This window comes from Alosa alosa, chromosome 13, assembly GCF_017589495.1.
Source record: "Alosa alosa isolate M-15738 ecotype Scorff River chromosome 13, AALO_Geno_1.1, whole genome shotgun sequence".
NCBI lineage: Eukaryota > Metazoa > Chordata > Actinopteri > Clupeiformes > Clupeidae > Alosa > Alosa alosa.
Window position 1 is genome coordinate 13,783,808 of NC_063201.1, and position 27,352 is coordinate 13,811,159.

The window sequence follows — 27,352 nt, forward strand, 5'->3', positions numbered from 1 at the left end:
ATAATTTGAGAGCACTGAATGGCACAGTTTATGAGTGTGCACAGACATAGCCTTGCTCTGACTCGTAAAGGGTCACACAATGAGCTTGAAAACAATAATGTCTATGGCAAGTGTCACTTTCACATTTGGCAGACCACTTCCAAACCACTGTCTGGTGTAAGGTCAGATTGTAGCCTGCAAACTGGAGTGAGGCCAGTAAACATACACACACACACACACACACACACACACACACACACACACACACAACACACACACACACGCATGCATACAGACACCTCAACATTGTAGTGTGCAGTAGGGGAAAGTATACACTTCTCAAAATCGCCATATTTAAAAAATCCATAAAGTAAAAATAGACTTAAAGTAACATCACACTTCTTTCCAGTGTCATTCATTTTCTCTCACTTTTATGCAAATGGACAAGAAGTAAATACTAACCTCTGCATACTTAACTGTGCCATTTACAGGCATGCCTTCTAAATTTGAATACACTATAATAACAGGCTCAAGTTAAAGATGTGTAGAGAGACTGAGGCAAAGAAGTCCTGCCCTTTCTGAAAGATTTCCTGTTGCTGCGGAGAGGAGAGCCTAGTGACTCAACCCACAGCGCACAGTCAGTCAGATTCCTCTGCTCTGAGTCCGAGCTTCAGCTGAGGAGGGAGGGCACGGACGCTGCCTCTACGAGAAGGGCTCCGCAATCCCCTTCCTACTTCTAACACAAGTGTCCTAAACCGAGTATTGCTGTTTTTTTAAAAAAAAAAACTAAACAAGTTAATGTGCAACGTGGGAAAGTGCTAGACTCGCATGGAGCGTTTTCGGGTTTCGACTGTGTGGCTGGGCGCGTTCTACCTCATCTGTATGACCGTCTTGAACCGGAGCGGAGTTGGTAAGTGAATTTGGTTGACACTCTTCAGAACTCACACACTCCGTGCAGGCAGTGAGCTTGTTTTCAAATCTTAATTACTTGAATAATTGCCAAAGCACAAAGCTTAGCACAAAAACGTTCATCTTAACATTTCGCCATGGAATACTTGACAAATGCAACAGGTGATACCAAACTGTTTCAGTAATAGTTTTTTTGTCTCGGGTTATGTAATGCTGAAGAATGCTTCATAGTAGTGTTTAAATTATGTTATCACGGTGAGGCTGTCCATATGAAATTGAGAGTCTTTTTACATCCATTCATTGACATCCCGTTGTCATTTACCTGTGGCCACACTCATTATAACAGCAGCGTGTTGAAGCTTGTGTTCCTATTTTGTCAGCGCGTGCTGGCTAGGGCTGTCAACAATGACATCACTATTTCTCTCTGGTAATAATTAACTGTTGTCCCAGCCAAGACCTTTCGAAACTTGCGAAACATATATTAGTAGGCCTATTCATGTCAAAGATGTCTGATTTCTGGCATTGAAAATGGGCCACAGATCCTATTATTTTTATTCTCATGCTTGTGTTCACAGATTGCAGATTGCTTTTTGACAGGACCTATGTCACATTTCTGTAGTAGCATACACTATATTGATACAGTTGATACACCTTTACAACCTAATTTGTTTCATAATTATGGAAATGCATGTACTGGTATTTTATTTAGAGTTCTGTGTAGCTTACAATAACTTGTGTCACATGTTGTACAGAGAGAGAGAGAGAGCACTTGCTCAACAGTGCACTAACTGAAAGGAGATACTCTTCCAATGGAAGTGACTCATCTCGCTTGGGTTTTGCTGTTCAGAGTGTATGGAACTGTATACAGTAATGTATACAATTATTTACCATTGTTTTGTAACAGACTAGTGATAATATGAAGGTGATATTTTTGTCATAACCTTTTCATAATTAACCTTAACATTTGTGTGAACACTTACCTCAAAAATGGTTTATCCTCATTTGCTTCTTTATTCACGAAACACACACACACACACACACACACACACAGACAACACACACACACACACAGAGATAGACACACACACACACACACTCTCTCTCTCTCTCTCTCTCTCTCGATCTCTCCCTCTCTCTCTCTCTCTGGAAACAATCGTGCATTACATGTACTATACTCTGTGCTTTTATGCATTTAAAATAACAAATAGCCTCAGAGAGCTCCTGTGTGTTGATATAATTACTGTCCCTTCCTCTGAGATATGTGTGTGTGTGTGTGTGTGTGTGTGTGTGTGTGTGTGTGTGAGAGAGGGAGAGAGAGAGAGAGAGAGAGAGAGAGAGAGCTCGGTTTAGCCTTTGCCACCACGCTGGTTCCCTTTCCTGCTCCTTCTGCTGCTTCCTTTGAGCGGGGGACCCTGGGCCGCTGGAGCGGGGACATGTGCTGGGTCCTGTCAAACCAGCTTTCGCTAACGCTAGCGAACTTCCCTCCCTTAGAGCTTCTTTCATCACAGGAAACAGCTCACCATTTGTACAATACCAAATCCATTTGACTTTTGGTGTGCGTGTGTGTGTATGTGCAGCTGCATTTGTGTGTGTGTGTGTGTGTGATGTGTTTTGCATTCTCTGTTTTAGTTTGTTTTGTGTTCATGCAGGGCATTTATGTTTCCCCTGAGCTGACATGAGTGATAACCACCATGTTCACTGTTTTATTTAGACAGTGCAGCCCACTCTTCCTGTCCCCTGGCCTGACCTCATGCCATTGGCACAAACCCCTGCCCACTCACTCACTCACTCACTCAATCACTCCCTCTCTTACCCACTCATTCACTCTTACTTTCTCTCTCTTTTCTCTCTCTTTCTCTCTCACTCACTCACACACTCGCACACACACACACTTGCACACACACGCACACACACACACACACACACACACACACACACACACACACACACACACACACTCGCACACACACGCACAAACACTCACTCAAACCCATCTTATCTACTTAAGGACATGGCCTCACCACTGTTATTCTACCACAGGGGTGTGGATACTTGGAATGGCCTGCTACTGTACTACAGTTTTTCTTGATCGTTTTGATACCTCTGACATCTGACATCTGACATATCTGACATCACGTTCTCAAAACAGTTAACACCCGTGTCTGAACAAAAGCACTGGACAAAATGACACATTTTGCTTGCAAAAGGCTGTTACTCTCTCAAAACACTTAAAACATTAAGCAAAAGCAAAAAAGCAAATCTTGCCTTCAAACACTATAACTTGTTGCCCATTAAAAAACACTCTTTAATCAATCATTACACACTGGACAACAAAATGCAAAATCTAGTTCTCAAAATGAGCATTTTTGCTATGTCTGTTCCATTACTTTCTCATTTTTCTGGTATCAGAAAAAAACTGTGAAAAGACAAATTTTGTACTGAATAAAAAAATAATGTATTCATTCCTCCCTAGATGTAACTGCCATTGGCATGTAAGACATACAGTAAATACCTAGCAAGATACAGTAAATTTAATTGAACTACAACTTGTCATTTTTCATCGAAATAGACCTACAGTAAACACCTACTGTTTTCTCCACCAAATAGGCAATACAGTACTTTGTCTAAATGTGCATTAGATCCATACTTGCAAATAGCAAGACAGAACAGACATCTCTTATGTATAATGAAAGATTGCTGATTGAAGAATTGTGCAAAGGAGTTTCACACAGGTGTATCAGAGATTCAGACGTATGCAAGGAATCTATACCACCTGTGAAAAGATGTTTTCCTTTTGTTTTAGCATGGGAAAACCAATAGAGTTTGGGGCTTTTGAATGACACCTGTGTTAACTGTTTTGCAAAAGGGTGTGAGAAATGTGTGAACCTAATGAAAATGTGTGAACACATTCGCAAGAGATGATTTCTGCTGTGCAAAGAAAGTAGCCATGAAGACCAAGTTAATTCCAGTTTATAAGTAAGTATATATACTCTTTTGATCCTGTGAGGGAAATTTGGTCTCTGCATTTAACCCAATCCGTGAATTAGTAAAAAACACAGTGAACACACAATGAGGTGAAGCACACACTAATCCCGGCGCAGTGAGCTGCCTGCTACAACAGCGGCGCTTGGGGAGCAGTGAAGGGTTAGGTGCCTTGCTCAAGGGCACTTCAGCCGTGGCCCACTGGTCGGGGCTAGAACCGGCAACCCTCCGGTTACAAGCCCAGAGTGCTAACCAGTAGGCCACGGCTGCCCCCAACTTAAGCAGGTACAGTAAAAGCAATGGAGAAAAACTGTAAACCATTCCTACTGTAATGGTCAGAACAGGATCTTGCTCTGGAGTGCACTGGTGTCACAGGGTCGCTGGCCTTCAGTATGAGTCCTAATGAAGACAGATGGCCTCTGTTTACCTTCTAATGGTACAGTGGCTGTATACATGCAGTAAACAGGAGAGAGAATAACTCACAAAATAACCCATAACCCAGTTTCTGGTTCTGAAGTGAGCTTTTACCAGATGGATTTTAGCTCTCACATATTACAGTTTTTCTTGATCATTTTGATGCTTGTGTCAACTCTGACATCACATTCTCAAAACAGTTAACACCCATGTCTGAACAAAAGCACTCTGGCCCTCAAAATGACACATTTTGCTTGCAAAAGGCTGTTACTCTCTCAAAACACTTAAAATGTGCAGCAAAAGCAAATCTTGCCTTCAAACCACACATCCTGATTTCAATCAATCATTACACACTGGACAACAAAATGCAAAATATAGTTCTCAAAATGAGCATTTGTGCTGTCGATTCCATTTCTTTCTTATTTTCTGGTATCAGAAAAAACTGAAAAAACTGAATGTAGTGAATAAAAAATAATTGTATTCATTCCTCCCAAAATGTAACTGTCAATGATATGTAAGATTTACAGTAAGCACCTAGACAAGACAAATTTCATTGAACTACAACATGTCATTTTTCATCAAAATAAACCTACAGTAAACCTACCTTTTGTTTTCTTCACCAAATAGGCTATACAATAATTTCTCTAAATGTGCCTTAGATCCATAGCCTACTTGTAAATAGCAACACAGAACAGACATGGCATCTCTTATGGATAATGAATGATTGCTGATTGAAGAATTGTGCAAAGGAGTTTCACACAGGTGTATCAGAGATTCAGACTTATGCAAGGAATCTATACCACCTGTGAAAAGATGTTTTCCTTTTGTTTAGCATGGGAAAACCAATAGAGTTTGGGGTCTTTGAAATGACAACTGTGTTAACTGTTTTGCAAAAGGGTGTGAGAACTGTGTGAACCCAATGAAAACGTGTGAACTCATTCACAAGAGATGACTTCTGCTGTGCAAAGAAAGCGTTCATGAAGACCAAGTGGATCCCAGTTTCCTTAAGCAGGTCAAAGCAATCGAGAAAAACTGTAAAGACACACAGTATTACAGTAACTGTGTAGGTCTCATATGACCTGGATTGTGTGTTTGAGAAACAGAGGAGCTCCATCCTCTTTATAGTTTAGAAATATACATTTGGCATGGGCTATACCCAAAGCTGACTAACTATGATTGCTAGTTTAGTTGCCAGCGCACCTGTTTTAAGTATAAGTATATAAGTATATATACTCTTTTGATCCGGTGAGGGAAATTTGGTCTCTGCATTTATCCCAATCCGTGAATTAGTGAAACACACTCAGCACACAGTGAGGTGAAGCACACACTAATCCCGGCGCAGTGAGCTGCCTGCAACAACAGCGGCGCTCGGGGAGCAGTGAGGGGTTAGGTGCCTTGCTCAAGGGCACTTCAGCTGTGCCTACTGGTCGGGGTTCAAACCGGCAACCCTCAAGTTACAAGTCCGAAGCGCTAACCAGTAGGCCACGGCTGTTTTGGAGCAGTTTAGAAATATAGATTGCTACCATTCTGCCTTGATTAGCTTGGCATCAACACATTTCAAAAACACGTCAAGCAAGCAAGGCTCTCAAAGGCGCGCCCTTCAGCCCTATGTTCCCTTCAAGGCACTCAGTCTTCCCTCATGCTGTGTGATCACACTCTGCTCTCTGAAATGTGAAATGTGGGCATGTAGCAGAGAACTAAAGATGGAGACAGACACAGACATAAGATATATAGGCAGCAAGTCAGGTGGACATGGACGTGGTTACTCTGAAAGAGATTTTTAGTCCAGCCTTAAAGATACTTAAGTCCCCCCAAGTGTGGTTGCCCCCCCACACACACACACACAGAAAAAAAAGGAGCTTTTGTGGGCCCTCCCTTCCCGACAGTGTCAGGCCACAGGAGGAGGGTGTGCGAATCTGAGCTGGTGTTTACACTAACCTCGTTGGGCCTCAGCTCGGGGAGCTGAGAGGCGGCTATTTAGAGATGAGAAGAGGGGGTCGCCTAACCTCCAGAAGCGGCTGGATTTTGATTTGCCCTTATTAGTACTCCTCTGCTCGTGGCCGACACAATCCTGTCTTGGCTTGCTCCACTGAGCCGGACGGACAGATGCTTAAGCAGGCTAAACTCTGCGTGCGCGCGTGTGTGTGTGTGTGTGTGTGTCTGTGTGCCCATTTGAGATTATGTCAGTAAGTGAACGTGTGTGAGAGAGATAGGGTGTGTGTGTGTGTTTGTGTGTGTGTGAGAGAGAAAGCGAGAGAGAAAGAGAGTGCTTGTGTGTCTGCATGCATGTATGAATAAGTCATTATGTGTGTGTGTGTGTGTGAGCGTGTGTGTGTGTTTGTGTGTGTGTGTGGTCAAGAAGAAGGAGGAGAGAGAGGAGTGAGTAGGGTAGGCGGAGGCTGCAATGTCTTTGATGAGTGGCTAAAGCCCCTGCTGTGCCCCTGCTTGCCCCAGCATGCCTGTCAGGCCTCAGCTACAGTATCTGCTGTAGACTACATGTGGCTGCACACATGAACTTATGGGCTTGTTATCAGATGATGTCTGATGGAACACAGTTGAACCTAATTACATTTATATTGTTCTCGTTTCATTTCTTTCACCAAAGTGTAGGATATTGCAGCCCCTGCATACGAGACATTCTTCTATGCCTGAGGGTGTAGTTTCCTCTCAGGAAGGCCTGTGCGTCTCAGGCTTAGTATCTGCTCTGCTAATGGACTTGCTAGCGTGTATGCTGATGATGTAAATTAGCCTGTGGCTAACTGGTACAATGCATCAAATGGTAACATTTATGTTTAAAATTGTACATGGTCCCTAATAAATAAAACAAATAATAAAAAAAGCTGCATGTACGCTGCAAATGAACTTGCTAGTGTGTACGCTGCTAATGGGCTTGCTAGCGTGTATGCGGTACGCTAGTGTGTATGCTGCTAATGGGCTTGCTAGCGTGTAATGCGGTATGCTAGTGTGTGCTCGGCTAATGTACTTGCTATCGTGTATGCGGTATGCTAGTGTGTACTCTGCTAATGTACTTGCTATCGTGTATGCGGTACGCTAGTATGTATGCTGCTAATGGTGCATGCTAGCGTGTACGCGCTGTTATTTGAACATTCCTCAGTATCGCGTAGGCACCTTCTCCTTCTGTGCTGTGCTGTGCAGAGGTGCATTTGAAGTGATGTTATTATTCAGGTCTTGTTAGGCTGTTGAAGGGAAGGTCCACATCCTCTCTGACTCCATTTCCTTCCCTGCTGATGTCACCTGGCTCTTCCTCTGGGTAAGAGGAGGAAAGAGAGGGACATTGGAGTCTGTCATGAGTTTGCTGAGCTTGTGGCACACACACACACACACACACACACACACACACACACACACACACACACACACACACACACACACACACACACACACACACACACACACACACACACACACACACACACACACACACACATGGACACACACACACACACACACATGGACACACACACACACACACACACTCACACACACACACACACACACACACACACACACACACACATGGACACACACACACACACACACAAACACACACACACACACACACACACACACATGGACACACACACACACACACACTCACACACACACACACACACACACACACACACACACACACACACACACACACACAGACATAAGCACACGTACACACACATACTGGAGTGTGCAGAGTTTTTTTTTTTATTCTTGAGTGGTTGGATACTTCTTTGTGTTTCCAGTGTGTAATTACCCGACTCCTGCCAAACTCCACCAAACAGAAGGCAGTGGTAGGGGAAAGATTTTATCCGCGGCAGTGTGCAGTGCATGCGACGTGGGCATACAGCTGGCTACGAGGCCGGCACTTGTCGGTGGTGCGGCCCACCACAGAGTAGCTCACTTATGTGCTTATTATACAGTCTAAGGAAAAGACCCTACATGGATTATTTAAATTGGTGATGCCTGTCATATATACTGATGCCACAAAAGAGGCATTTGCAAAAATAGTGTGTGTGTGTCTGGAAAAGAGTTGCACAGCTGCAGATGTTTTTGAAGTTGATAGCTAAAGAGAGCCTTCAAAGGGCCACCAGTACAAAGTGCCCTTCATCAGAATGTTCAACTGTAAATGGTAAAGTTTGATTTGAATAATCGCAATGCTATGGAATGAACACTGCTCTTTAGTATGGTACTACCCAGTTTGCTCTGTAAAATTGTGCCATATTTTGAATGTCACTAGTAGTACCCAGCACCCCTTGGTGTTTGTATTCCTGTCTCTAGGAAAAGATTGGAGGCTGTCAGTCAGGGAGTCAGCTCAGTCAGATAGCATGAAAAAGCAGGCCTGAGCAGGCCCTGAGTGCAGAGGGCTTGTGGGAGAGAGCACCTCACACAAGATCTCGCTGATTACTCGCCCAACCCGTGATCCAGCACTCCACCACCCCCACCCACTCACCCCTTTGCTCCGACGAGCCAGTGGAGCCGACAGTGGACCAGTCATCTGTGGACAACAAGGCAAAATATTAGCAAGGGAGCCGAAATGTTTAACTCTTTTGTTGGCCAATAAAAACAGCTTGTTTTTAACCAGGGCTGCAAATGAAGTGCAACGATTTGCCCAGGTGGTGACGACTGTGTTGTTAAGTGCATGGAAGACTGTTAGACATCACTTTATAATGTTGTCTATGAGTTCACCAGTAGTTAATGGATTTGTTGGTCTGTGTGTGTGTGTTTTCTTTTATAGATGGAGTATTCCCTCCAGTCTTCAAAATAAATGGACTCTGCAAATTTTGTGATCTCCAATCCACTTCTTGCAATGGCACTGGGACATGCAAATCCAACTGCAGCATTACATCCATATGTGGAGAGCCGGAGGAGGTGTGCGTGTCTATCTGGTAAGTGGCCCCTGCATCTGCCCCATGTAGTAACTTCCCTGATAAGCCAGAGTAATCCCCCCTCTAGACCAGGGGAAAGTCTTTCAAGTGAATACAAAGCATTTTACTCACCTGATATCTTATGGGCAATTTTCTGATGTTACTGTAAAAATGTGCTTTGCTTCATGCCTGTGAAAGAAAACCGTTGAAGGGGAGAAAAATGCTTCAGTCAGTCAGTCAGTAAGCACCACATGCTGACTTCCAATGTGAAGTAAAAAGGTTCCCAGCAAAAAAAAAAAACCATAAGGGTTATTTTTATTGAAAAGGTCATCAAAAGCACATTTCCAGTGCTTTATGATCACCACCCTGTATCCTGTTGTGAATGTCTCTCTCACCTTCTTCATCACCCTCTTAGAGGCTTTCACTGTAATTGTTTATGTGTGTGGTATGCATACAGTATATGGCTGTTTCACTTATGGTGTGTCTTTTTTGGTGTGTGTGTGTTTGTGTGTGTGTGTGTGTGTGTGTTTGTGTGTGTGTGTGTGAGTGTGTGTGTCTATGTGTGTGTGTGTGTGTGTGTGTGTGTGAGTGTGTATGTGTCTGTGTGTGTCTGTGTTTGTGTTTGTATGTGTGTGTACGTGTGTGTGTGTGCGTGTGTCTGTGTGTGCATGCGTTGTTTGTGTATGTGTGTGTGTGCATGCATTTGTATGTGTGTGTACTCCCTTGGCAGGAGGAGGAATGATAATAACCACACTCTGGAGACTCTATGCCACGACCCGGCCAAGCCTCTGTACGGCATGCGTCTGGACGACTACAACAGCTCCACCTGTGTGATGAAGGAGAGGAAGGCTGACGGCGGGCTGCTCTACGTCTGCTCCTGCAACCAGGATGAGTGCAACGACAACGTCATCTTCACTCCGAGTGAGTCATCTCTCTCTCTCTCTCACTCTCTCTTTTTTTCTTTATGTGTCTGTACATCCATCTATCAATATGTCAGTAGATTGACCAACAGATTGACATAACTTAACTGAATTTATCTTACTCAACATATCATAAATGGATAAATACTGATGACTGCGGGTGTATGGAAAACAGTTGAGTACCGGTATGTAAGCTATTTCAGTTCATGTTTCAGTGGATTGGAAAAATTAAAGCAGCATAGCAGCATGCTCTTCCGCAAGCTCTTCAGAGAAACTAGATGTCTAGATGTGTGTGTGTGTGTGTGTGTGTTTGTGTTGTTTGTGGGAGGTGCAATGTGTGTGACAAATATACCAAACTCACGCTGACATGCAGAGGCAGATGCATATATACAACTCCCATGCGTGAATTTAGACACACACACACACACACACACACACGCACGTGCATTCACACACGCACACGCACACACACACACGTTCCAGCACAGTGCTGAGAGAGGCAGCCCAGTGACATCAGAGCGGTGTATTGAGATGACTCAGTCTGAGCTGTGGTTCTGGCTGTTTTTCTCAAAGGAAGTTCCACAGTAGAGTTCACTGCTAGATTTTGTGAAATTTTGTTTTCACTGCATCATCAGCGTAGAGTGCAGTTCAAAAGGGTCTGAAATGACTCACCTTCTCTGTGTTTTCCCTCTCCAAAGTGGTCAGGACACATGGAGTACCGATGAGGCAGTACATTTCCATAAGCGGTTTTGGATGTGTTGTTGGGTGCACGGACATGACAATAGGAACACACTTATGTGTGTACAGTGTATAAACAAAGATGATTTATGTGTAAACTTCAATGAGATTCTGGATAACCTAAACCAAGAGCCAAAGAGCAAACAAACAAATAAACAAACAATCAACATACCTCTGCAGAGGAGCTTTTGACACAACTTTTTGACTCAAAAGTCAGCAAATGTGTAGGAATGAGTCCTCTCAGTCAGTACTGTAAAATCCTGGTCAAGTTTGATCTCTAAATGCCAGCCGCCCACTCTCTCTCTCTCTCTCTCTCTCTCTGTCTCTCTCTCTTCCAGCCGCCCACTCTCTCTCACACACTCTCTCTCTCTCTCTCTCTCTCTCTCTCTCTCTCTCTCTCTCTCTCTCTCTCTCTCTCTCTGTCAATGAAGAGGTTATAGGTCATCTTTGTCACAGAGTCCCTGCAGGACTGATGGTACAGTATCAGTGCTGTGGTCAACACCATCCGTGTATGTGTGTGTGTGTGTGTGTGTGTGTGTGTGTGTGTGTGTGTGTGTGTGTGTGTGTGTGTGTGTGTGTGTGTGTGTGTGTGTGTGTGTGTGCATGCTGTGGTTAATGTGGATGTGTGTACTAGAGAGTTTGCAAGAGATATACAGAAAGTAAAAGAGAGACTGAATGTTTATCTTAGTCAGACAATTATGTATTGCTCTATCTGCTTAATATGAGCTTTATTTGTAATACCCTGACTTACTGGCATAATTCCAGGTCTTGCATGTCTAGAAGCAGACAGAGGGATTTCTGTTAAAGCTTTTTGCTAAGCATTAGCCAACCTAATCTAGGGAAGTTGATATAGTCTATACAATAAATATTCATTAGGCTTCACAAATCAGTTTCAGTGTGTTTTGCTCTGTAGAGGTTGCATGCCCCATGGTTTTTTAGTTTGATCTCCCTGTCTAAACTTTATTAGAGATGCTTAGCTGAATCTGCTGTGAAGAAAAAAAAAGGCCTCGCTAGCTTTTCCTTACAGGACGTGTGCTTCAGGAAGCTCATGTTTATTTATTGGATTTATGCCATCGCTAACTCCTGCAGAAATGCCTTGCATTGTTTTCGCCTAGCGTAACGATTTTTATGGCGTTCTCAGCAGTGTGTGTGTGTGTGTGTGTGTGTGTGTGTGTGTGTGTGTGTGTGTGTCTGTGTCTGTGTCTGTGATACTGAGACATGAGACAAACAGAGACTGTGTGTTAGTCAGAAGACAACATAGACAGACACAGAAATATATTGCATTGCATAAAAAATGAGGCAAAGTTAACTGACAATAACTCTTATGCCATACTAATTCAGTCCTAACACATACAGTTTAATTTCCAGTCATAGTTTTTCGTGGAATAGTGTGATGTCTCACATTTCAGAATCCAGTCATTTACTGAACACCAGGGAGGGTAGACAGTAGCATCTGACCAAAATAAGACACCAGCGCATAACTCAAATTGAAACATTTACTTATGCTACAACTGTTTCTCTCTTTGCCAAGCGATCGTGACAAGTGAATTTCACCTTCTAACTATACATTTGTTTCCAATAAAGAACTCATAAAGACAGTTTGGGGCCGCGGGTCTGCGCCTTTTTTCTGTTTTTGTAGTTGTAAATTTGATCTGCAGACAAGTAGGCCGACCTCGTATAGGTCTACAGTTTACTGTATTTACGTATACAGTTTACAGGTCCTGGAGCCCCTTATCCACTTGTCCTGTTAAGTGACTTGATATTTGAATTTACAGTTTGCCGCAATTGAGAAAAGGGGGTTTCAATTAGCAGCATGCTATTCCATTTTAGGCGGTTTGACCTTGCTGTCAGTAATGATCCTGACATTGTAGGTGTAGTATTTCTTCATTCATATGTTCAGGAACTTTTTTCTGCTCAATAAGATATCTGAAAAGAAAAAGAAGCATCTTAAATGTAATTAGGATTGTCAATCGATTAAAAAAATTAATCTAATTAATTACATACTCTGTGATTAATTCATCTAAATTAATCGCATATATATAATTTTTGCTGTGAAAGTATTTTAAATATTTAAATTCAAATGAATCATTGAATAATCAGCATTAGTGACATTAAAGTTCAAAAACTCTTTTATTATTATTTTCACCTGTTAGCCTTAGGGTCATCATATTCACTCATTTAATAGAGATAAAATAATGCATTACAAACAGAATGATCCCCTACCAACTCACTCGCAAAGTGCAGTGTCACATAACTTTAATCAACACTACTTTCTACAGTATTTGAATGATTGCAGAATGTGGCTGTTTAACTGTTTGTGACTTTATCACATAAGATAAAGGTGCACAGTCGTGCAGCTGACTCTCAAGAATCACGTGTCATCCATGTCTCCTCGGAGCATACTGAACTCATGACCTCTCCTTTCTACAGAGCTGCAGAAACATGAATGTGTGACCTGTACATTAAGACAAGCTGCAGGGAGTGAGTCAGACCCATGCTGTTGTTCCTGACTGTCTGAGTAGTAGTTTATCACCCCCTTCTGTTCCTGAGGTATTTTTATCAGATGTGGTTATAATGAAAAAGAAGAAGAGAGTGTGTATGTGTGTGTGTGTGGGGGGGTCAGTCAGTCTGTACTGTATGTTTCTAGTCTGTGCAGATTTGTGTGTGTGTGTGTGCGTGTGCCTGTGTGTGTGTGTGTGTGTGTGCGTGTGCGTGTGTGTTTGTTGGTCCCCCATGCTGAGGAATCTTAGCCTGCAGTCCCAAACCAGACAGATTTTAAAAAAGTGAGTGAGTCACAGTCTACCAAACCTAAATAGGGTGAAAGAAAGAAACAGTGGGAAGAGAGAGACACACACACAGAGTGAGAGTGAGAGAGAGAGAGAGGGAGGGAGGAAGGGAGAGAGAGAGAGAGAGAGAGAGAGAGAGGGAAGGAATAGGGTTTGTTTATGGCATGAGCCATGTTCTGAAACACCGTCGTAACCATAACAAACAGCAAGTGCTCCTCACGCTTCGGCATAGGCCGCTGTTACAGTCCTGTCCTGGCATGGATCCTAACGCTCCCTCCAACCAGGAGAACAGGCTTCCAAAGGGCATTTATTAATAGATATGGGAATCTCCGTTTTTTAAGATGGCCTGGGACATTTAGTAAACAGAATGTTCTCCTACCAAAATAAAAAAAAGAACATTCACTCTTACACGGTGTGGACAGGCAGAAAAAAAAACACATTTCCTCCACACAGGCCTTTTCAGCGCAGCTTAAAGCACCACTATCATCATTATCCTGGTTGCGCGAATTGAATAAACTCCTCAGTGGTAATCACAGGGCGGCGAAACAGCACAGCTGTCCGTCTGGGAATTGGAGGTTTAATGTGCCGTAGTAATCTGTCCACTCCGAGCTCCCACACCAGCCAGGAAGAGCTGCTCATCCCTGCCAGAATCCTGCGTGTGGATCAAAAAATGTCAGGACCTAGGGGACCTCCATAACAGGCAGTTTCGTACCCCCGGCTTTCTCATGAAATCGTGTCTGGATTAAGCAGTTTTATGGGAAACCTGTCATGCTTTCCTCAGAATTCAGTTATTCAGAACACATTGCGAATATTGAAGCAATTAGGGGTGCTTTTTATTTTCGAGTCAAACAGCAAGTCAGGGAACACTGAGATCACCAAAAGCGCATTAATGTACCGCCTCTGGCACCGTTAGTCTGGCCCGTTTAATAGTGCAACCTCAGGACAGGAGAATCTTAGTGTGCCTAACACCGCCGGTCATAAAGAATGCAAGGTGCGAACTGCACATTTGGCTCTTGAGTTTATTTATTTATTTCATTGCTTTGTAAAAGTCTCTGTAGTTGCAGCATTGCCTTTTTAGGCCATGCTGGCAAAGCACAAGTCCCAGTGTTTCAAAGAGCTTTACTTCAATCTTGTTTTCTCAATCTCTGGATCTACCTAAAGCTTTGCTATATTTATGAATGTATTGTGCTTTTATGTTGTTGCCAGTAAGAGAGAGCATGTGTGCGCATGTTAATGTGTGCCTGCAAGGTTTGTGAGCCTACCTATGTGTTTGAGAGCAGTAACATGTGTGTATGCTATGTGTGTCTGTGTGTGTGTGAGAGCAGTAACATGTGTGTATGCTTCCTTTAACTCTAACACCAAAATGAGCCAACAATCTGGGCACTGGCTGCCATGTCTTGCCCACAGTGCTGGCAGTGGGCACTGCAGCTTAGGGCCCTACCTGCCATGCCAAGGCCACTGGCGGTGCCAGGGTAGTTTTCCCCCTCCTGAGCACAGGCAAGGCATAGAGGAGGCTTTCATGGTGCCCTAATTTTCCATCTGGACGTTCCCAACACACACCACATAACAGGGGAGTTTTACCGTGTCGCCATTAGGAAGAACCCACGCAGGCCATTTGGGTGTTCTGACAGTAGGACTGCCCCTCAAGTTTGTCACATTATTAAATATCAAGAAAATTTGACTTTCATTTACATTCATTGACTTCAGACATTTTTTAGTGTTAATAACTCACACAGAAACATCTGGCTCTTAAAAAAACCCCATCTGTGTTATAATAAGTCCTTCATGCAAAATGGGTACATTTATTTTCCATCGGGTGAATGTATGCCCACTCTGGAAAGGGTGAGAAAGCACTGCTCTTCTTTCTGGTCTGAGCAGTGGCCACTCGGACACCCTGAGAGCCCCTGCATCTCCATATGCACCCTGCCTGGTGCACCCTCTACCCCAGACCACTGAAGCAGCACACTGCTAAACACTGCCCGCCTGTTGCTGAGGTTGATAATAGTCTGGCTGGTGGAAGTGAATGTCAGCGATAATCACTGTTGTGTTTACGTGTGTAAAAATATCAGGAGGCTCTTCAGAGTAGTTGTGCAATCACTCCCTGAAATAAGCTTATCACTGAGATACTCAACTGTATTAAGTATTAATAGCCTGTCAAATGACACTGGCCAGGAGTGATTCTGCCATCAGGACATGAATGCTCAAACAGTGGTATGCACTTTAAATCAGACTTTTTTAGATTTGCGAAAAATACATCGACATTTAGATGTAAACTGAAAATTATATGAAAATATTGACGTTTTACTACCCAAACGTCCTTTTTAAAAATCCTGTTCATTTATTTCACAGTGCAAGGGCCAACGGTGGAGTCCCAGGTGGCTGCAGTCATTCTGATGAGCCTGCTGCCCCTGCTGGTGCTGGCCATGCTCGTGGTGTCCATGTTCTACTGGTACCGCATGTACCGCCGGCGTCAGAGCGAGTGGGACACCCGCAAGCCGTCCAAGCGCAAAGGCCCGCTGGACTGCAGTGACGCCTGCGCCATCATGATGGACGACGACCGCTCAGACAGCAGCTCCACGCACGCCAACAGCCTCAACCACAACACCGAGCCGCTGCCTATCGAGTTGGACATGCTCGTGGGCAAGGGCCGCTTCGCCGAGGTCTACAAGGCCAAGCTCAAGCAGAGCCCCTCGGAGCAGTTCGAGACGGTCGCCGTCAAGATCTTTCCCGAGGAGGAGTATGCCTCGTGGAAGAACGAGAAAGACATCTTCTCCGACATCGACCTCAAGCATGAGAACGTGCTGCACTTCTTGACGGCGGAGGAGCGCAAGGAGACCAAGCAGTACTGGCTCATCACAGCCTTCTATGCGCGTGGCAACCTGCAGGACTACCTGATGCGCCACGTGATCAGCTGGGAGGACCTGCGGCTGCTAGGCAGCTCGCTGGCGTGCGGCGTGGCGCACCTGCACAGCGACCACAGCACCTGTGGGCGGCCCAAGGTGCCCATCGTCCACCGTGACCTCAAGAGCTCCAACATCCTGGTGAAGAGCGACCTCACCTGCTGCCTCTGTGACTTCGGTCTCGGCCTTAGGCTGGACAACTCACTGTCTGTGGATGATCTAGCCAACAGCGGGCAGGTAAGGTTTTGCCTGACCGACATAAACAGAAATTAATCAGCTGGTTCCATGCTGTGTGCATGGATTGAAACTCAGTCACACGCAGTCAACTCTGTCTGTGTCCCTGCCAGTTTCTTAACTGTTTTAAGGGGCAATGTATGTAGACCTCTTAAAGCGTCCGAGTGTCTAGAAAAGTGCTATAAAAAATAAATGTATCATTATTATTATTATTATTATTATTATCGGAGTGGTGAGATGTAAACTCACATATATGCAAAAAAACAGAAACTTAGTTTCCCAGAAAACAGACCAGTTGAAGTGCTTGCCTTTGCTTTCTCACTCGAGCTCAAAAGGACATTTACATTTTACTGTCTTTAGTACATCAGGTGGTATTCTCCTTTCCCCCACCTGAATCAGTGCAGGGTCCCAGGTATTACAGTGGCGTTGCTCGCGTATGTGTAAGGAGACGGACACTCTGGGGGCATGAACATGGGGGCTCATGAACATGCCCCCAGAGTGCTAGAGCACTGTAGCTGCTCTAGCTGTTGGCTACAGAAACTCAAGCTAGGTAGAACAAATTGTTTTCTGTTTTTTTTTCCATACCGACAGTACTCTGTCACTTTGAGAAACTTTGAAAAATTCTCCTTTAACTGTCCTGCAGCTGCCCTGACCAACACACTTGAAGCGCAGTCATTATGGGTCAGCAGCCTCCCAGTGACCTCTCTCTTCCACTGTGGCATTGACCTATGAAGTCAGCTAAGAGTTTACAAGTTCGTTTGTGTGTTGCAACAGTGCTGTCGGAAGATTGGCTTTTAGACTGTCTCAGCAATGCCAACGGGCCAATAGGTTTAGTTCCCAGAAAAGAAACCAGTTGAAGCACATGCTTTTGCTTTCTCATAACTCACTTGAGCACTAAAGGTCATTTACATTTTACTGTCTTGTATTTTGTTTCATTGCAAGGCATTCAGTCACGCTCATTCACAAATCATGCGAGCCGTGTTTCTGAGACAAAGCAGAGCAGGTTGGCCGCTGACAGTGGAAGTCTGCGGTGCTTGCTTCTTCGCGATAACTTGCAGGGAATTTCCCCCTTCGCCGTGTCTCTCTTTTCGCTGTGTCTCTCTTTCTCTTCATTTGCGTGACCTTTGTTCGGTGTGTTTTCCTTTTTCTGGGCCACCGATGATTCAGTGGCTGACAATGCAAACATGTTGAGTCACCTGTGATAAAACAATATGCACCTTCTTGATGAAGGAGTAGTCGTTAAGCGGCAGAGAGGAAAAAAATAATAAAAGTATGCTCAGGTGTGGTGGCGCACCACACCTGGTGGCTAATTGTGCCTCAGAGACAGTAGCCTTTCAGTTATAAACTCAGTTGTGGTTAATGTTCAGTGATGGGGTTTTCACTCATGAAAGTGTTCATGAGGGAAGTATTACATTGTTGAGTTTTCAATTGACACGCGTCAGTACAAGTCGCAACACGTTTACGCTGCGCAAATATTCTAACTGAAAGAAATCAATTTGTCAGTTTCAAATCTCATTTCACTGACATTGCGATGACTCATGAAGTGGGTTGTAGATGATAACACAAACACATGAGGTCAGAAAACCTCATTCACTATCAGATCAATCAACAAAAGTGATCTGATGTGAAAAGTATAAAATGTTTTTTTGTTTATTTCATCCCTATTTCATTTCTTTCTTCCTTTCCTCAGGTGGGCACAGCCAGGTACATGGCTCCAGAAGTGCTGGAGTCCAGAATAAATCTGGAGAACATCGAGTCCTTCAAGCAGGCAGACATCTACTCCATGGCCCTGGTGCTGTGGGAGATCACCTCTAGATGCAATGCCATAGGAGGTAAGTCCATACTCGTCCACAAAGAGGGCATCCAGTCATTAATAATAATAATAATAAATAATAATAATAATAATAAATAATAATAATAATAATAATAATAATAAATTAGTTTTATATAGCGCCTTTCTAGAAACTCAAAGTCGCTTTACAAGAGGAGGGTGGTAGTAAGTATATGTGTGTGTGTGTGTGCGCAGGAGTGTGGGTGGGATGATGAGGGGATTAAAAGCCTCAGTGAAAAGATGTGTTTTGAGGTGTTTTTTGTACAGGCCCATCCAGTCATTCATGTGGCAGCGGTGGGCACATAATCCACTTAAGTGGAGGCATCACTTTACCCCTGGTTCATACAGTCAATTTGTCATCAGCATTCCTAACTGACCATTTGTATTTCCAATGCAATGAGAGCGAAGGTAATGCACCTCCAGTTGTGGCAGGTGCTCAGAGAAGGAAGAGGGCAGAACAGAGAAAAATAGCAATGTGCCAGAGCTTTTTTCTGTTTCTAGTAGTGAGTGAAGTGTGTTACATTAAGACATGGCAGGATTTCTCTTCTCTGCCCTGCCTCCCAGTGAAATGGGTGAGCAGCGCAGAGCCAACCGCAAGAGAAGAGGAAGCGTTAATGGAGGATGAAACAGCCACTTAATGAAAAATTTCCTCCGTTCGAAATAGCTCCTCTTCTGACCAAAACCTTTAAAAAAAAAAAAAACACGTCTGACCTTCCTTCCATTCTGTGTCCTCATTCAACTTTGGTAATTATTTCTGGACGGTGGGTGGGTGCTCCTTGGAGAGACCTCTGTTGCATGACAAACCATCTGCCGCAAATAGTTCACCGGGTTGGACTTTCCAGTGGACTATTGTGTTGGCCGGCGGTGTGGCTTTGTGCATTGTTCCTGAGCGCCGGGGCCCACGACGCTTAGTGGTCATCTATGTTCTGGCCGGCGCTCTTTTTCCTGTTTTCCCTCCATTTTAAGCCATGCCGGGCAGGGCAGGGCAGCGATGGTACCCCAGCGTTTTGGTCGGCCACAGGAATGCCAGGAATGAGCAAAATGTGAAATGGACCATCACGACCGCTTCCCTTCTTTGGTCAGGTGGGGAATGTAGATGCTGTCGACCGGTCGAGGACATATAGGGCTTGTGGACGTGGGAGGGTGTGTATGTGCACACGTATGCTTGTGTGTGTGTGCACACAATTAAATACAGATGAGAGTATTTGTGTGTTAGACAGGTGTTTGTGTGTGTGTGTGTGTGTGTGTGTATGTGTGTGTGTTCTAATGTCTTTATCCAAATATGCGTAGGTGTATCGTAACATGTTTGCTTCATAGTGAAAGTGAGAAAGGCCTAAGGCAAGGTTGTGAGTGTCTGCAGATAACTGGTTCTGTGTGTGTATGTGTGTGTGTGTGTGTGTGTGTGTGTGTGTGTGTGTGTGTGTGTGTGTGTGTGCGTGTGTGTGTGCGTCTACTAATTCCCATATCTGTGCGTGGGCGGGTGTATCGTTACATGTTTGTTACTTAACGCGAGTGAGAGTGACAGGGAGAGCCTGTGGGAAGCTTTGGAGGCATGTTGGGGCTGTTTCTGAAGTGTTGCTCAACCATCGCCGCCACCCTCCTCCTCCTCCTCCTCCTCCTCCTTCTCCTTCCCCTAAACCTGTGTGAAAGTATGCAGCCTGACGGCCCAGCGTGGGGCTCGCTCACCCAGCCACATATGGGAAAGTTCTTCAGAGGAAATCACTGTACAGGACACGTTGACTCCCCCATCGTCTGTGACCTACATTGAGTTTGGGGTTTTTTCAGCTTCCAAAGAGCTGGCTGGAATGCGTGCGTGCGCCTCAGGTTTAGGTATTCGTGGTCGGCCGGGCTACGGGAGGGGATAGAGTTTTGTATACATCTGTGTGCCGTATATATGTAAGTATGCTCCTGTGGCGAGGGTCCACTGACGCTCATGCACACATGCTGGACACAAACACACACATACACACACACACACACACACACACACACACACACACACACACAGACATAGTGTGAGGGTGTTGGGTTTGTGTTACATGCATGCCCCTGCTTGCCCTGGTGTGAATCAGATAGGAGACAGGGGCCTGCTGGCCTTGCTGCTGCTGACAGCTCATCTGAAGAGGCTGAGACATTCCCAGCCACAGGGCCGCATTCCTGCCCAGAGAGGACACTGGCCCGCAGGGGGGACACAGGCTCACTCCCACAGAATGGTGGAGACACGGGGCATACTATCACCAGGCGCTTTTCATAATGCTGTCGGTCGGCATGCATTACGAAACATGCATACAGACACACACACACACACACACACACACACACACACACACACACACACACACACACACACACACACAAACACACAAACACAAACATACACACACATTTTCATTTAATCTAGTCCCACTTCATGTAATTTGTCCAAACTTGATTTATTTGTCTGAGTGTTGAGCGGCAACTGAATTCAGCTAACCGTGTTCAGGACCACAGAGCCAGGCCTGACCCGTCCCCCAACAACCCACAAACCACACCCCACCCACCACCCACACCCAACCGCACAGCAGGCAGACGCCCCAACTGGGCTGCAGCAGCTGGGCAGCAGGTGGCCTGACCCAACGCAGGCAGGCCGGAGTCCCATCCATCAGCACCAGGCTCAGGTTCAAGGAACAGCACAGCATGGCACAGCACAGTGACGTGCCACTGGGAGCCCTCAGAGTCAGAGAGACAGACACTACAGACACTAGAGCCTGGTGCAGTCTCTCACTCTCTCTCTCTCTGTCTCTACCACTCTCCCTCTTTCTCTCTCACTCTCTCTCTCTCTTTCTCTCACTCTCTCCCTTTCTCTCTCTCTTGCTCTCTCTCCCTCTCCCTCTCTTTCTCTCTCTATCACCCTCTCTCTCTCTCTCCCTCTCTTTCTCTCACTCTCTCTCTCTCCCCAGTCAGGCTTCCTTTCCCAGGATAAGGGCACACAGCACAGACAGGCCCACCACATGGGCCACAGTGCAGCCTCATATCCATGCAGAACCACGAGCAGACAGCACACGTGGTGGTTCACTGCCGTTAGCTAGTGTGGTTCAGCGAGGATGTGCAAAGCCAGGAGACAGGTGGCAGAGCAGGATGCAGGAGAAGTCATGAGCACAACAGAGAGAATCAGTCGCCCACTTTCACTGCAGCAGGATGTGGCAAAGCATCGGCAATCCCATGCAAGCAAGCGTATCTGTGTGTGTGTGTGTATGTGTCGGTGTGTATTTGTGTGTATATCAGTGTATATATGCATGTTTGTGCATCATCTTTATGTTCAGTTCGGCTGGAAAGAAGCCTCATAAAACTTGCTGACTTAAACTGGGTCATCATGTGTGAGTGTCTGTGCAGCATGTCTGCGACCCATACCTCCGCGCAGGTCCAGACTACTCTGCTCTGAGAGAGGAGGTGCATGGGGGAGAAAGAGAGAGAGAAAGAGAGAGAGAAAGAGAGAGAGAGAGAAAGAGAGAGAGAAAAGAAATGGAGAAAAGGAGGGAAACGGTCCCAGACAGAGAATCAGACAGCAGACCCACAGTGGTTTCAGACGGATAATCTGAAAGGGAAACTGCTGTAAACCACCCCACCCCACCCCACCACCACCACCATCACCTCCACCTTAGAGCCTCTGGAGTTGGCATGGGATCCTGGTGAGGGAGGCCCAGCCCGGCCCAGAGCCTGGGTGACATCTGTTCTCCCTACAATAAATAAATAAATAAACCTCTCAGCATTCTTCACATAGCTGCCATTGCATGGGGGCTATGGCCGAGACTATGTGTGCGGAAGGAGACTCTTAAATAGTGTGACTATTGTGCTCGTATGCCTGTGTTACAATACTATGTTATTAGCTATTACCCATTTACTTCACCTGTAATCAGCGCGACATCTAAATCGGCTTCTGTTTCACACGATTACTGAATGCATTTCAGCGGACTCAGTGTCGGATCAGGGTGTTTTTTGATTGTTTCTTAATCTGTGTGGTGTTCCACTCACGCCAAAAGGACTCCCTGTCGCCTTCCATCCACCTATGGGAATAGCAGGCAGGTAGGCAGCTGTGGTATTTGTTCCATCTGACCACAGGAAGTAAGGGGTTGGGTGATGGGCTGTGCAGCAAACTAGGCCAGAAGCACCCGACTGCCCCCAGTTTAAAGACTATGGCAGGGGCCTGAGTGGGCGTATTTTTGTTTTATAAATTGAAACAGGGGAAGTCCACTTGTCAAAAACAGGAAGTGGCCGCTTGTGGAGTCAGCTTCTCCGCGGGGTCCCAAAACGCAGGGCCTGCGTCTCCTGTCCGGGACCAGCCACTTCCTGTGGGCCTGTCCAGTGCCGAGCTGGACCGCGTACCACCGGCTCCGAGTGTGATAGCCAGTGCCTCCAGTTTTCCATTCGGTGGAATGTGTGACCGTGTGTGTGTGTGTTTGAGTTCTTTTTTGTCAGTGATTGGCCCAGTGAATCTCTTTGCACTTGCGAGTGTGAAATGTAACGGTGGGAAACCCTGAGCGGCCATGTCAGTGGGTTTTGTGCATCTGGCCTGAGGTCTGTTTCATAAGCTCTGGCGCGCATCCCACAGGATAAATATTTCATTTTTATGCCCATCGCTGGCGGGACGCCGTGACCGGCGAGTGAGTATTTCGGATCCAGACAAAAGAGACAAAGCTAGCTCATGAGTTTTTCTTTTCCACTTGTTGTGAACCCCGTCGGGTGTGGCTGTTTGCTTATTTTGGAGTTACTTGTGGTTACTGCTTTCACAAACGTGTGGAAAAAGGAAAAGTCCAAAACAAATACACACTTTCACTCCCCTCCGCCTCGCCTCCTTCTCCGCTCAGCAGTGCTTCCTTCTAAGGCGGCTAACTCCGACTCCTGATCCATTGTGTGCTGTGATAACCCCCCTGGTGCCCACTATTGCCCTTGAACCCCTGAGTAGTAATTCACCACAGTGAAATGTTTTCTGCTGAGACTTAGGGGCCACTGGTCCGGACCATGGTGATTAATGTTCCGTCCTCTCTCTCTCTCTATCCCTGTGTGTGTGTGTTTGTGTGTGGTGTCCTGCAGAGGTGAAGGAGTATGAGCCACCATTCGGGTCCAAAGTGCGAGAGCACCCCTGTGTGGAGAGCATGAAGGACAACGTACTGAGAGACCGGGGCCGGCCCGAGATCCCCGACAGCTGGATCAAACATCAGGTAAGCCAGGAGAGAGAGTGTGTGTGTGTAAGTGACAGAGCAATGAGAAGACCGCACGAGCGGAGATCTTTACATCAAAATGACTGGAGGCGAATGTGAGTTTGATAGCTAACAGTAACGGTTAGGGCAGGGGTCACTCTGGCCAGTGGCAAGCGGCAGCGGCAAGCGCAACACAGCGCTCAGACTATAATAAGTTATAATCTCGTTCCCAAGTAACACAAACGGTTTGCCTAAACTGGCAATTGAATACGCTTGCGTTGTGCTTTGAAAGTTGAACCAAGTTCAACGCTCAGCTTGTTCAATGCTAGCGTTACGCTAGCGCTGCCACCGTGGCGCTGCCGAACCATAAAGAACAATAGGAAACCTGCCGCTTGCCGCTGGTCAGTGTGATCCCTGCCTAGCTCACTATAGTTCTAGTGCTTTACACATACAGTACCTGCATGCAGCGCAGACAAATCAGTTGGCATGTAGTGACAAGCTTTCGCTTTCCTGCGTTCCCTTTCGTCAGGGTGTGGCGATCGTGTGCGCCACCATCAACGAGTGCTGGGATCACGACCCCGAAGCCCGGCTCACCGCCCACTGCGTGGCCGAGCGCTTCGGGGAGATGGAAGACGAGCTGGACAAGCTGTCCAGCCGCAGCAGCTCGGAGGAGAAGATTCCAGAAGACTTGTCCGTGGACGACGGGAAGTGAGAGAACAACGCCCCCTATCTCCGCGTGCCTTTGGGAACTCTGAAGGGCCTTCTCTCTCACACACATATCTCTGCGGGGTGGTCAAGAAGAGGAGATTGAGTCCTGTGACCTCAAACTCAGCCCCCCCCCTTTACTCCCTCCATCTTCATATCAGAAACTGGAATGTGTTTATACATACAGTGTAGTATGTTGACATGTAAGACGCGAGCTGTGGAATAGGGTTTTTTAATGTGTTTTTCATAACCAAAGACTGAAGCACTTTACATGCTTACATGTACCCGTACATAGGAGACACTGGGACGCAGTTGGACTGTTTCCCATGTATTTTTTTTTTTAAAAGGGTGTGGTGAAGTTAGTCTGGGGCTGGCCTTCCCGGACGGCCCGTGTCAGGCGCCAGATGTACAGACAGCCAAAAAGAGAGAAACTGAAACGCTAATGATTCTGACATTCAGTAGATATACACAAGAGATTGTATGGTGATACTAGAGATCTATGATTCAGGACTAACAGAGATGCAGTGCTATCTTTGCAAGTGTGTGTGTGTGTGCGTGTGTGCGTTTGTTTGTATGTGAATGATTATGTATGGGCATGTCTTTTATGTATGTATTTGAAAATGTGTACGTGTGTTTATGAGATAAAGAGAGAGTGAAACAGACAGAGAGTATGTGTGTGTCTGTGTGCAAATAAGTATGTCTGCATGAAACTGTGTACACATGTTACTCTGTCTGTGTGTGTGTGTGTGTGTGTCTTTTGTAAGAGTCATTATTTTATGTTCTCTATAAAGAAGCTTTAAAAACACGTACTTGCCCAAACAAGCACAGTGTACATAAGCACATCCAAACCATGCTAACAGGAAGGGCACCAAAAGGGAAGATACTGTATATGACATGTGATGAGTGTGTGTAGCACCATATCAACACACACTGATACAAAGAAAGAGCTTCCCATGATATATGCATTACCAGAAGCATCAACTATTGTGCCTTTCTTTTTATCTTTTATGTAAAATACTGTAAATCTTTTATGAATAAAAATATGTTTATGTATTTGCTAAAAACATCTGCTTTTCTGAGTAGTTTTTGATTCTGATTCCGGTTTCCATACCTGTGTGTTTGCATGAAACCTTTATTGCCTCGAAGGGAATTTGTTTTGCACTCAAGGGAGTCACACTGGACATTGATCTCTTTAGTCTATCACTAAAGGATTCGGAATCCTGGATTCCTTCGGAAAACTCTGTAGGAGTTCTGATCTCGTTTAAGATAAAAACAGACTTAACAGACTCCATTTGGTATACAATGTGCTCTGCGGGGCATATTTGACACTATTCCAGACAGGCAGACAGGCCGGCAGGCAGGGTGAGCTAGAGGCAAAGGCAGTGCAGGTGCCCGCCCGGTTCCCAGGCCCCTGCAAGTGTGTTTGCTCTGGCCTTTTGCAGGGGTTGTCATCCTGCAGACGTTCAGAGGGAAATGAGTTCTCCTCTCCGCCTGCCAAGCCGCTGCCCAAGCTGCTTACACTCTTGATCTCCCCGACCACGTCCCGAAGCATGGGAAAGCAGGTGTGCGTTTTTTTTTGTCACTCCGGAGGTGACGAGCTGTCACACACCCTGGCACCCCCCCCAGTGTGTGTGTGTGTGTGTGGGGGGGGGGGGTGCCAATCAGATAAAGATGTCATCAGCGCACCTGCCTGCCAAGCGGGCCAAACCCACATTATGTGAAATACGTTTCTTGGAATATATGCAACACAAAGGGGTAGGAACTAGCAGCCGTGTGCTGGGATTTCACTTGCAGTGTGCCAGTAAGTACTAAGGCCCTTAGTAGTAGAATCAGAAACATGGAGAAACTTGCCAGCACTACTCTGTGCTGTCTCGCGTCCAGCAGTTCATGCTTGGCATCAAAACTTGTATGGAAACTCCGGGGACTGAGTTTAGAGCCTGGAGCCCACAGCCAAGAACTGCCCTCCAGTAGAGAGAGAGAGAGAGAGAGAGAGGGAGAGAGAAAGACAGAGAGAGAGAATGAGAGAGAGAGAGAGAGAGTGAGAGAGAGAGAGCATATACACCAAATTGAGCAGAATAACCTCTCCTTTTGAGGGAGCTTTGTGAAGCGTGGCCGTGTTTGCAGTGAGATGTGCAGCTGTACTGCGGACGGGGCTCCGCTGGGGCCTTTGTAGCGGCGCCGGTGCGGTTCAGACATTCCTGCTCGTAGTGCACTCAGACCATGACCGTAATGACAGGGGCAGCGGAGGGCTGCGCCGGTCCGCAGACAGAGCCGTAAGGCCGCGCGAGACGGCCAGCGAGAGGGGAGCGGGCAAACGCCTCCCAGTTTTTTTGCACCCATTCTTTTTAGGTTATTTTTCTGCACTGCTCCTATTTAAAGGTACTCTTCTATTTTGTGTCTCGTGATTTATTTTCTTTTCATTTCATTCATTTTCTTTGATTTATTTTTTCCAGTGAGTCAAGTTTTTTCCCCCGTCTGATCTGACCTCTGAAAATAGCTTGTCTTTTGTCCGGAGGGTTCCAGAATCAGAAGTAGTCTAATTGTCACACCAAGTGTCACAGTGTCAGTCGCGAGATAAAAGTATCCCTACTGTATATTCTACAAACATGTTGAAGAAGACCAAACTATACATTGTTTTCTGTTGTGGGTTTTTGCATTATGTTACATGCATTATTTCAAAGTATAATGCATTGTTATTAATGTTTTCTCTACAAGACTTGGCTCTAGCTGTACACTCAAAGTGTATACTGTATGTCCACAGGTTTTTCTTGTTACCAGTGCTGAACATGGTCCCCCACTCTTATGCACACAGACCCAAAGAATTCAGATCTCAACATGGTATAATATGCCAGCCACATCATCTTTACTCAGATCTGTTATGGCTGTAGATATAAACT

General features: G+C 45.5%; 1 protein-coding gene across 1 annotated transcript; it reads left to right on the top strand.

Annotated features, from left to right (window-relative positions):
• Positions 1–574: 574 nt before the first annotated feature.
• Positions 575–25,521, top strand: tgfbr2b (transforming growth factor beta receptor 2b). Its single transcript, XM_048261288.1, has 7 exons — positions 575–889; positions 9,035–9,185; positions 9,895–10,085; positions 15,958–16,745; positions 18,433–18,574; positions 23,644–23,771; positions 24,280–25,521. Exons 1-7 carry the CDS (start codon positions 808–810, stop codon positions 24,460–24,462), a joined length of 1,665 nt encoding a protein of 554 aa, XP_048117245.1. The 5' UTR covers positions 575–807; the 3' UTR covers positions 24,463–25,521.
• The last annotated feature ends 1,831 nt before the right edge of the window (positions 25,522–27,352 follow it).